Below are 12,235 nucleotides of genomic sequence, written 5' to 3'. Positions count from 1 at the left end.
TTATTCAGCATATTTTCGTCATCTTTCCATGCAAATTCGTTTCCTAAACTGTTGTACTGGTGTTTTAAACAAACTATATGAAACAAAACTCATATCAGAATAAAATAATAAAGGGCAAATGATATTGTACAGCTTTTTTTGAAATAATAGCCGAAAAAATATATTTTTTTTGTATATATACATTTTGTATGTTATATACAAATTTTATATACATTTTCGGCTATCGAATATGAATAATTTCTGGTGCGGGCTAAAAATGAAATAAAAACCCTAAATAAAACAGATTTTTTTTTAGTTTGAGCAACGACGCTTCACAGGGTAATCTTTGTTTCTTAGTCTAATGATGCAATCAAGAATTTATTTAACTATAATTATCTCCGAGCTTATGTTTTAAAAAAAAGCAATTTATGCAAAATACCCATTGAGCAATAAATTACCCTTCTTTGCCCGTTTGAAAACTAGTTACAGCATATACCTACCCAACTAAAACTAATTACCCAAGCTACCTATCCATCTCACTTTTCTTACACATTTGGCTTAACATAGCTTGATTTGGCTTGGTTTGGATTGAATGCTTGGCTTGGCTTGGTTTGGATTGAATGCTTGGCTTGGCTTGATTTAATGAATTGACTTGGCTTGGCTTGATTTAGTTTGGTTTACTTGGCATGAATTGACTTGGCTTGGCTTGGTTTTAGTAGCTTAAAAAAGGGTAGCCCGGTGCACTAAGCTTCCGCTATGCGCGAGGTTCGGAAAAACGCCGGACCACAAGGGTCTATCGTACGCAACCTTACCCTGCATTTCTGCAAGAGGCAGTTTCCACGGTTCGAGCCCATGACCTCCTGGTCACATGACAACAACTTTACCAGTTACGCCAAGATTCCCCTTCAAGGGCTGGGCATTTGGTAGCTTAGTTTGACTATTTGGTTGGAAGGGCTGGACATTAAAAAAAATTGGGTAGGGAAAAAACTTTATGGGTAGGGACCAGCAACGGAGGCAGGATCTTCGCTAAGAGAGTTCAAAAAAGAAAAAAAGTTTAAAAAATTATAGCCAATGGGAATTGAACCAATAACCTTACAAAAATTTTGATCCCCTTGACCACTAAGCTATGCTTTTGGCTATGCCAAAGGGATTCAAAACATGATATATAGAGGTAAAAAATAGATTTTGTCTTATATGTATAGTATAGTTTTTCGGCGAAGCGGGTTCGGGTGAACCCCTAACTCCGCCCTTAGTAGAGATGGGTAACTAATTTGTGATGGGTGGGTATTTGCAAAAGATCCCCCATTGTATAATAAGTATCTATACATTTAGATTTTAGGTCAGTTATAAACTAACAAATGCGCCTACATTAAACATAGGTTAATATGCTGATAAGTTTAGTAACAAAGTAGTACTCTCTATGTCCCAATTTAAGCCATTTTTGTGAGATTCAAATTTCTTAATTTTGACCGAGTATTTAGACGTAAATTTTTAAGTTTCTCAAAATAAGATTTTGATATTTGTAAACTACGTAAAAAGTACTATAAGTCACGATAATTAACAATTCGAAATACTTAAAAGGCATATGAAAAAATTACGATCAAATAATAATTGTTTTACTCTTGAAATTAGAATATTGTCACATAATATTTAACCTTAAATTGAGACAGAAGGAGTAATATATTAGCAAGTCATATAACATTTAGCCTTAAATTATTATATTCCCCGTAAAGAGAATGTTAATCATCCAATCCAAACAACAACCTCCTTTTTACTAAAATTTTGTTTGCCAACATGTGGCTGTAGCCAATATTTCCTTTTTCACGGTTAATTAACGGTCAGAGTTTATTAAATATTGGATGGAAATAAAAAATCTTGACTTTTGATAAATTTTAAGGACCAAAAGTACTCAAAAATATTGTTTAAATAGGCTATTTTAAACCTACCTCAAACATGAGGGGTTATTTTTGACATTTTCTCCACCTCCTTCGTTCCACTCAAAATCACTCATTTTCTCTGAAGTCTCCATTTGCCTACTTCAAAAAATGGCTATCGCTAATCTGCAGAGATTCGCTTCACGAATCGCTCGAAACCCTTCAATTTCTTCTTCCTTCAGAGCTACAATCGCTCGATCTTCCGCCACCGCGTCCTCATCTCCATCCCGCTGCGGTTCCGCCAAAGTCTCCGATCGGATCGTCAAGCTCTTCGCCGTTGACCCGGACGGCCATAAACGTGAGATTATCGGACTCTCGGGTCAAACACTCCTCAAAGCCCTGACAAACCACGGGTTAATTGATCCGGATTCTCATCGCCTTGAAGACATCGACGCGTGTTCTTCCGAGTGTGAGGTGCACATTGCTCAGGAATGGCTCGAGAAGCTTCCAGAAGCTTCCTACGATGAACAGTATGTTCTAAAGAGGAATTCTAGGGCTAGGGTTTTGAACAAGCATTCGCGGCTCGGTTGTCAGGTGGTACTCTCACAAGAGCTTCAAGGAATGGTTGTGGCAATTCCCGAGGCTAAGCCATGGGATATTCCATAAAAGGTGAAATTAAATATTTTTCGAAGTCTATGAACTGGAACTTTAGTGGTTTGATTTAATAATATGTGGAACTTATGGTACTTGATTGGCAATTTTGATTGCCTGAATTGACAACTTTGTTCGTTTTAAATGAATGCGTGAATATTTTTCTTAGTATGGAAACTGGAACTTTTGTGATTTGAGTTAATAAGATGTGGAACTCATGGCACTTGTTAGGCATGAAAGGTGACAACTTTGGTCGTTTCTTTCCCGATTCCGCTATGAGTTTTCTTTAATATCTGTCTCTGCCTCTGGTGGTACGAGGAAAAGCTAATTTACTGGTACTAGAATGAAATTGGTCTGATAGACCAGAATGAATATAAAAGATTCATATAGCTGACCGCCACGAATTAGTGATTAAGGCATCATTGTTGGTATTTTTGTGAGCTTATAATTCCTCTGCAATCACACGGTCTAAAGAATATGTTTATGTCTTTGTAAAAATGTGTTAGTGACTAGAGAAATAGGCTATTACTAAATTTAGTGGGAGGTCGAAAACATCATAAGCCTTTCTTGACCATTTGTCGCCGGATCAGCTGCAACTAAATGTTGTGTGCTACTGGATGTGCGCCTATCACTAATTGTAATGTATTAGCTACTACTTTCTGAGTGGATTACGTCCCTGATCGTTTAAGCAACAAGAATTCTTGAGCATTGGTTGCCTGATCAGCTGCAACTGAACACCGAGAGCTATTCGATGTTCCTCTAACTAATTGTAATGTATTGGCTAGGATTTACTGAATAGATTGTCCTTCACCCTCTAAAGCAAGGGGATTAGTTATTGGTACGTACTAGCTACTATTTACTGAGTAGATTATGTCTGTGACCTTCTAAAAGAACAAGAACTCGTTCTATTGTGAGGAAATTGTCCTGGTTCAGTTTGCATGGATTCTAAGCCAAACTCCTTAGCAGGAGGATATGTGGTGCTATGTCTGAGAAGAAAAGAGATCCAATTTTCATGTTTGGGAGGGCTAGGACTCTAAGCGGGACCTTGGGCACAAGGGACTTTCCCCGGTAAAGAGTTTATATGTGGCAGGCTTTCAGAAAGGTAACAGAGTATCACTTGTCATTCTAAATTCATTCTGAGAGGTGGTTAGTAGGCGGCCATTAGTTGTTCACCTTGCCTAACATTCTTCCAGCTTACTGTTTGTTTGAGGATATGAGCATCATCATGTGTTAGCTCTAGATGTATGCTTTCTTCTGTTATTCTCCAGTATGCTCATCACTTCTGCTAGAAGGCTTATTTAGACCTATATATGTTTCATCGCTGTTAGGCATGCATCAATTCTTTTCTGAACTTGAAAGTACTATTTAATTTTGGCCTTTCCGCCTTCTTTCTTGAAATACTGCTCGAAGGCATCAGCCTTAAATATTTTTTATTGTGTTAAGCATATCTGTCCTCTACTCATTGTCTATTACCGTAATATGTGCTAATTTAGCCATATCTTCATTACTTAATTCTCTCTGTAATGAATATTGGCATCTTCTTCCAAGTCCTTTTTACTCGTACTTATGTCTCTATCTGTCTTTGAAATGCTTCTTCTTATATCTATCAGATCAGCCTCCTTTTCACTGAGCCATATTTTCGTGGTGCAACTTAGATTTACATATCTTCGGATCATGAATATAAAGGCACTTAAACTTAGTTGGAAGTATGTAACTCTATAGTTCAGTGAGAAACTAGGTCAAGAAGTTGAAGTGTATGCTAAAGTCTGTTGCCTGTAATTGTAGTTTCCGCAATAGGCTCGAGAGAAAACTTGAACTAGCAAAATTGATTTCAGGAGCCAGAAAGACATCAAAAGTCCACCTTTAAGTGTTCATTCACCTAAAGCTCTTTAGTATTAATCGTAGTACATGCATAAAGAATGAGGTGATAAACCTTGGATTCAGGATAGTCCCTAATGAATACCTTAGGGCTTATGGATTTTCACTCAAATTTCTTTTGGACTTTCGTTGGAATGTACATCAGTACATCTCTCCCAGAAAAATTGTGTTAGTAGTTCTGATCAAAATCTTGTCGAAAAGTAACTGTAAGACCTTCAAATTCCATGATTAACTAATACTAATTTAAATGATCTTCCAGCCGAGTTCTTGGTTGTATCATTTGTGCCTCAATAAAGTAGAGTTTTCCCATGATGGCTCTTGGACAGAAAAAAAAGGTAGAGTTTCTCCTTTGATGGTACTTTCCATGTGCTATTGCACCTTGTGTGTGTACACCCAATTACGTCTCTCCCTCTTCCAAATCATTTCTTTTGGGCTCCTATAATTACACAAATTTCTTTATTAGTAAGATTTTATCTACTATACTATTCGTAATTTTTACTATAATTACTAGGCAGGATAGCCTAAGAAACACTTCTAGTTGTCCCGCTTTGTCATCCCGGTCCAGATACTCTACGAAGTTTCATCCAGACACTTGTAGTTTTTAAACCCCTCTGACCGTTGACCAAGCATATGTGGCAACTTCATGACCGAGTTGGACAAAATGCGTGAACTTCATGCGTATAACGAGAGTAAACACAAAAAAGTTAGACTAAAAATGATTAAAATAAGAAGAAAAAATAAAAAGTAAAAGTAGAAGTAAAAGACAAAAATAATATAATAAAAAAACAAAATATATCTGTTCTTTCTTCTTTCCCCCACCCCACCCCCATTTCTTTTTCTCTTTCCACCCTTCCCCTTTCCCGTTCTTTCCCCACCGCTCCTCCATTTCTCTTTTCTCTTTCTCCCCTTAATCCTTTCCGGTTATTCCCCTCCCCATTTTCACAAACCTTCAGTCCATATTTGAAAAAAAGTAGTAAATCTTTTTGAAGAATAACCACCATCAATGTTTTTGAGATGAATTAGATCTATGTCTATTGGCGGTATTAAATCTGGTTTGGGTAACAATCATTTTAGGACTAATAGATTCTCAGGTGGTGAAGCAGATATTTAATGGTGGAATTTTATTTGATGAGAGAAGTTGAAAATATAATTTTTTAGGCAATTTATGGTGAGGTGTTAGAGATCCAGCGTTTTTGGAGGGTGAAGAGTGGTTGATGAAGGTCTTTGTGAAATTAGGTGAAGTGTACAATATAAAATTGTGTGGGCATATGGAAATATTGAGGAATTTCAGTGGTGGTGCATTAGCATTAAAGGAGGAAAGGAGTTCAAAGGTGATTTACATGGTAGATTTGAAGTGGTGGGGCAGCAGTGTTTGACAAAAATCTCCAAAAGGGAGATGGACGATGGAAAGTTGGAAAATGGTGGGTTTTAGTTGTCCACTGTGGTGTTCCCGCCAGTAAAGGCAGTAAAATCATGGTGTTGTTTCTGCATTAAAAATAGCGATAGGTGGTCAAGGGTGGGGAGGAGTGGAGTGAAAAAAAGGAAAAAAATTATATTTTTGAAATTAAAGTAAAAAAAATGATGTGTCATTAAAAATCTGATGCGGACTATGATGTGTCATCCACATCATGTGTTTGAAGAACACGCGAGGCTGGAGGGGTTTAAAGTAATGTATTTTAAAAACTACGAGTGTCTGGATGAAACTTCATAGAGTATCGGGACCGGGATGACAAAGCGGGACAAGTAGAAGTGTTTATTAGGCTATTCTGTCTAATTACTATAACATTTTATTGTCATTATTTTGACTATAATTATTTTATTTTACAACCATATTGATCATTTTTAAGACTTTATTATTATTCTTACTATTCAACTCTATTTTTGGTACTATTATCACTGCAATTTTCACAATTATGGTTATTTTGCCATTACCATATGTTTTGGTGTCATTTACAACCCTACCACTATTTTCGTTTTACTACAATTGAGTATTATTCTTTTATTAATTTATTAGACTTAAATAAATATTGATTTACTATTTTTTGAAACATTTGTTTTAGTTATCACATGTAACACTATATTTTAAGTAAGTTATCTTATTTATAAAAGCTTAAAAAAAATGAAAGTCCAATCCAGTCAAGACCAGTTTAGCAAAAAGACCAAATTGCCATGGATTTTCAAATTCATTTGAAATCAGCGTTTAATGCTTTATTTCCCAAATCCCATGAAATCCTCTCCGAGTTGTGAAAAACTTGATGTCATAACGGCTATATTACCATTCCAGCTCCTTCTCAAAAATATTACCCGTCCAGCTATGAAACCACTCAACCCCACCCTTGAAGAGGCTACTATAAAAGCCTCTATGAATCTGAAGAGCAAAGTATCACCGCAAAAATTCTTGACTAACTGGGAAACTTCCCGGCAACCTTGTTTATCCAAATCCTCCTTCACTCCTTTCTTTACCCGTCTAAAAACCCATACTAAAAAATAAATTCTCGGTTTCGTGAACTCTGTATATGTAGCTTCGATTTTCAAGGGAAAGATTTATCTTTGATAGCTTGCCCTTTCTGTTAAATACTGAAGATTCCTAACCAACCTTCTAAACTGATTATGATGATATAATCTATGAACTTGATCCAATTTCTGATGGTGTTGAACGGGATCATAGTCTTGATAGGAAAACTTTTTTTCAGATCTACAAAGATAAATTTCTTGATGGGGGAGTACAACAGAAGCCAGTGTTGTTGCTGCAAAGAGTTCTCCTCAAGAGTGAGCTTAGGAAGCTTCTCTAAAAATGACCATGATCCTTTCAAGACCACCAACCATAGAACAAATGGGTGAAACATTTGCAAATCTTGAAAACTGAGGTCAAGGGGAAGAGAGAAGCTTCTAAATCTGCTACTTCTAAGCCACCAGTGGAAGTAGCTTTATAACCCGTTTGGTCAAGCTGCAAAAATCAGCTTATTTTGAGAAGTGTTTTTTTTCAAAAGTGTTTTTCTCAAAAGTAGCAGTTTGTGTTTGGCTAATTAGTTTGAAAAGCACTTCTGAGCAGCAATTAGTGTTTGGCCAAGTTTTAAAAAACTGCTTCTAAGTGTATTTTTCTCAAAAGTGCTTCTCAAAAAAGTGCTTTTGGAGAGAAACTACTTTTTTCTGCTTCTCCAAAACTGAATCTGCTTCTCCTCAAAAGCACTTTTTTTCCCTCCAGAAGCTTGGCCAAACACCTCAAATTGAGGCCAAAAGTGCTTTTGGCAAAAAAAAAAAGCACTTTTGGCCAAAAATAAGCTTGGCCAAACAGGCTATTAGAAGCAAAGCTTCTCTGTTCCCATTGACCTCAACATTGTTTGCAATTGTCGCACTTTTGTCCTTGGTTTGGTGGTCTTAAAGCATGATCATGGTCATTCTTAGAGAAGCTTCTGGAGGCTTAGTTCTTGGGGAGTACCCTCTGCAAAAGCATCACTGGCTTTCTGTTGTACTTTCCCATCGGGAAATTTATCTGTGTATTTCAGAAGAAAAAAAATTGCAATCAAGACGATGGTCCCATTCAGCATCATATAAAATTATATCAAGTTTTTAGGATATATCATGGTAATTCATTAGTTTGTGACAGTGCTGATCAAGAATCTCGAAGATTTAACAGAAAAGTAAAGCTGTTGAAAATAAATATTTCGCAAAAACTTAAGTTACATAGACATAATTCACGAGAGAGAGACACAGATAGGAAATAAGAACCATGATAGCTTTATGTGAGAAATTGGTTCTTCGATACAAAATAAAAAGGAAAATATGAGGGATGGAGGTGAGTTGTTCTCTGAAGGTGTGGACTGTTTGAACAAAGGCCAAGTATAGACGATGTCCATCTCTGGGAAATTAGCCTGGTACCAAAGCCATAACAAACACTAGTTTGGTAACAGCTCCATTCTTTTATAAGATTCTTTTCCTGTGCAAATAAAAGTCTGCTGCTGTGTTTGCAGGTTACATTACCCACTCCTCAAAGTTTGATTCTACTTTTTGCAATACCATGGATTTGGGAAATAAATAGGTCAGCTTCTTAGGTGGATTTATCAACTCAATCTGATGACACAAGCTTGCAAGAAAGAATTGTACTGGCATATCTCATCAACCATTTTAGCATAGCAACTTATAATATGCTTTCAAATTTTTCATTGAGTTTCTTATTTGCTTGGGATCTTGTTCTGGTGCTTATCTATTTCAGTATTCTACTTTCTATTTTCTGAATACTTGGAGCAAAAGCACTCTATCCAAAACCAATCATGTCTTGAGGCAATATCTTTGTAAGAGCAATGAGATTTCATTTCATGTAGACTCGTGCATTAGATCTTTAGTTTCGTAATCTTGGAGGACACACAGTTTGAAACATTCTTATACTTCTCTATCTCCCATAAAAATTATTGTGGAACTGTCCAGTGGTCAATAGGTTGATATGAATTCCAGTTGTCCATTGCTGTTTAGTTGGGTACCCCCCTCCCTTAAGTATGTAAAGAATATCTGCAGAGAAAGAACTTCAGGAAATAGGTAAAATATTTGTCATTTGAAGAGAGTATGAGTCAGTCTATGAGTTGTAATTAAATGCCTCCAGAATCCAGATATTGATTTTGATTCATTCTGGCTATAACTTAAAAAGGTATGAGTTCAGTCCATGTTAGTGCTTTTAGTCGGAGTGCATTACTAGCAAACAATTCAACAATGGAATGAATAATTACTGGAACTTAACTGTATTAGATTTGGAAATCTATTAATGGCTTCCATGCCAATTGAAAGGCCGTGGGCTGTGATAGAAACTGTTATCCTCTCTTGCTTCCTATATATCAACTGATTTAATGAACTAGATTTCGAAATATCTCTCCGGGTTAGCAAATTTCATTTTGGTTCTTTGGTTTTGTGACTGCAGATTTTCTTTTTCTCTTCTTTAGAAGAGCTAGTGGTTTCGACATGTGTGTTTGGTGGAATTTAATTAAGATTTGAGGGCAATTTAGTCATTAAATCTATTAGATAATGTGGCTTCTATTTTTGCATCCAACGCATCTTCCTTCCGTTCTTTCTTAGCCACGCCTATTGTTATATAACTCCAGGTGTGATCTCCTCTGCAAAGGTAAAAATAAAGTAGAAAACTCACATTTCATGCTCTGTGTAGGATAAAAATGCTTTTGACAAAAGCACCCAAATTCAAAAAAATTTATGTTAGACATAAAAGTAACCGCAGCCATCCGTTTCATACAAGTCAAATAAAATCCGTATCCAGTTATATTTATATTACAATTAAATCACGTTGGGCCTGTGCTGGCACAATAATGAGATGTCATCGGATGTCCCATGGGGTGGAATATCCTATGGGTTTAGCTGTTTAGTTGAGTATAGTTCTCTTTCGATTTTTCCTTATAGCCATTACCCGAAGTAGCGCAAGTGTGTCTCTCCCCCTAAACAGGAATACTTTCTCGCAAACAAACACAACCACATAGACAAATCAGAACACACGTGTCATCTTAAATTCAATAGTAACATTTCTAGATAGGAGAGCAAAAGTCTTTCTGTCTGCTAAGTGCTATCCAATCAATATTTGCAAAACATCCGCCACAAACCAAGGAGTATCTCAATATCAGATTCATTACATAGTTTCTCAATTTATCCAACAGCCACTTATGACGAATTCATCGCTGAATCAATCAATTTCTCCAACCTCTATTTAGCTGGATGCTATTGTTAGTATATTTTAAGTGGTCCAATCCATATTGATGCCCCCCCCACCACCACCACCACCAAACCCCACCCCTCCCCCCCATATCTCACCTCACGTCCACAGACATGAGATCCACATATAATACCCTTTCACAGATATCCACCAATTTTGAGACCCTTTTAAAGGTCATCCTTGTGCCTTTAGTCTTAATTACATAGATAGTAAAGTCATAAAACCAACCAAGAAAGTAGGGTCCTATATTTTTTGAGAGGTTATTTTATATTATAAGAGAACCTCAAACAAAATTCATTCATTCAACCAAATCACTGGGTGTCCTATAACCATATCTGTTTTTCTCCATCTTTGTTCTTTCGTTTATATCATTCAAGATCATAGATCTTGACCAAAACCCAAATACATTTCCTTTTGTAATAAAACCAACAAAGGTTTAAATCATTCTCTTTGTAATTTCCTTTATTTCATTATTACTAGCTCTATCTCATCCAAGAAATGGACTCCGTAGAACTACAAAGAATTTTTCAAATGTTTGATCGTAACGGAGACGGAAATATTACAAAAAAGGAGCTTAGCATCTCGTTACAAAACTTGGGAATACACATTGAGGAGAAAGAACTTGTCCATATGATCGAAAAAATAGACGTAAACGGAGACGGATACGTAGACATAGATGAATTTGGAAGATTGTACAAGACTATCATGGACGAGAAGGATGAAGAAGAGGATATGAGAGAAGCTTTTAATGTGTTTGATCAAAATGGTGATGGATATATTACAGTGGAAGAATTGAGGTCAGTTTTGGGTTCACTAGGGTTGAAACAAGGCAAAACTTTAGAAGATTGTAAGAGGATGATAATGAAAGTGGATGTGGATGGTGATGGAATGGTTGATTTCAAGGAATTTAGACAAATGATGAAAGGGGGTGGATTTGCTTCCTTGAACTCATGAATTTTATGACATGAAAAATGGAAAAGAAAAGGATATATAACTAGTGCTACCCTTTTTGTAACATGTGGATTTTGAATGAATCAATGCATGTCATATTTCTTCAATCTTGAGATCAAATACTTGTTCGACTTTTTTTCTTTTTCGGTTTCATCGTGTCATGATATAATATTTTTTAAAGAAATTTTAAAATCAATCGTTCAACTAACTATATTTCAGTATCAAATCAAGTTAGAGTCGTTCCTTTATATCTATGATCAAGAGAGGTAGTCCCTGAAAACAAATCAAGGACGCTTTGCATTATGTAGCTAAAATTAGTCCAAGCTTTTAAATTAGCCAACTTAAGCTATATCCGAAATGACCCGATAAGGAATAAGTAGCCAGAATCGCATAAGTTTGGATTAGATGAAAATTTCCTTATTTTTATGAGCTAAAGTTGACACTCCTAGCAACCAAAATCATATTTGTTGCACAATATGCCAATGTAAACAAATTACCCAATAATGTTGCTACAATTCAAACTGCAGTGCCATAACCTTGATTCCCAACATCATCCGATTATGCTATTTGTGCCAATTAACTATGTGCAAAAGATCGTACAAATGGCACTAGGTAACCTCTTTGAGCACTCCTATTTAATACTTATCCAAATTTTAAAAATTATTTAAAGTTATGGCCAGTTTTGGCAAATTTCAGATAGTTCATACATGCTACTAGGGGTGTACAAATGAAATCGATAAATCGCATCAACCCGATAATCTGAGTTAAATCGAGAAAAAAAACCCGACTATGATTTGTTGGTTTGGTGTTGGAAAAAAACCCGACCATATTTGGTTTTGTTTGGTTTAACTAAAAAAAGTCAAACCGAAACCAAACCAACCCGACATTATATATATATATAGAAGTTTTAAATATGTTTAATACATAATGATATTTTTTGTAGTGTAATTTATAAATATTTCTTAAGCTTTTTCATAGTTTTATCTTTTTCGCGTATTATTTCAAGTTTAAACTTATAATTTTTGGATGCTCCAATAAATTTTATAGTTCATAAATGTTAGTAACTCAAATAAATCCTAAACCAATATCAAGTCAATACTAATGTTAATAAAAGACATTCAATTCAATTATACTATGAATGAAAATAGTGTTGAATATCTATTTTTTAGTTTTTTCGTAGTTTAGATAAAATGCA

The 12,235-nt window shown here is 35.6% G+C and overlaps 2 protein-coding genes across 2 annotated transcripts; both read left to right on the top strand.

Moving 5' to 3' along the window:
• Positions 1 to 1,942: 1,942 nt before the first annotated feature.
• LOC107813305 (uncharacterized) lies at positions 1,943 to 8,759 on the top strand. Its single transcript, XM_016638555.2, has 2 exons — positions 1,943 to 2,522; positions 8,354 to 8,759. The coding sequence occupies exon 1, from the start codon at positions 2,025 to 2,027 to the stop codon at positions 2,517 to 2,519; it is 495 nt and encodes a 164-aa protein (XP_016494041.1). The 5' UTR covers positions 1,943 to 2,024; the 3' UTR covers positions 2,520 to 2,522; positions 8,354 to 8,759.
• A 1,828-nt stretch (positions 8,760 to 10,587) lies between these two features.
• On the top strand, positions 10,588 to 11,043 carry LOC107813304 (calmodulin-like protein 3). The gene has a single exon (XM_016638554.2). It carries the CDS (start codon positions 10,588 to 10,590, stop codon positions 11,041 to 11,043), a length of 456 nt encoding a protein of 151 aa, XP_016494040.1.
• The last annotated feature ends 1,192 nt before the right edge of the window (positions 11,044 to 12,235 follow it).

Source organism: Nicotiana tabacum, chromosome 8 (assembly GCF_000715075.1).
Source record: "Nicotiana tabacum cultivar K326 chromosome 8, ASM71507v2, whole genome shotgun sequence".
In the NCBI taxonomy this organism is placed as follows: Eukaryota; Viridiplantae; Streptophyta; class Magnoliopsida; order Solanales; family Solanaceae; genus Nicotiana; species Nicotiana tabacum.
Note: the sequence above shows the minus strand (reverse complement) of the source record. Positions and strands in the feature narration are given on the sequence as shown.

Bases quoted from the DNA above. Each gene is read 5' to 3' on its own strand.
- LOC107813305 (XM_016638555.2), top strand. From the start codon at position 2,025: ATGGCTATCGCTAATCTGCAGAGATTCGCTTCACGAATCGCTCGAAAC.
- LOC107813304 (XM_016638554.2), top strand. From the start codon at position 10,588: ATGGACTCCGTAGAACTACAAAGAATTTTTCAAATGTTTGATCGTAAC.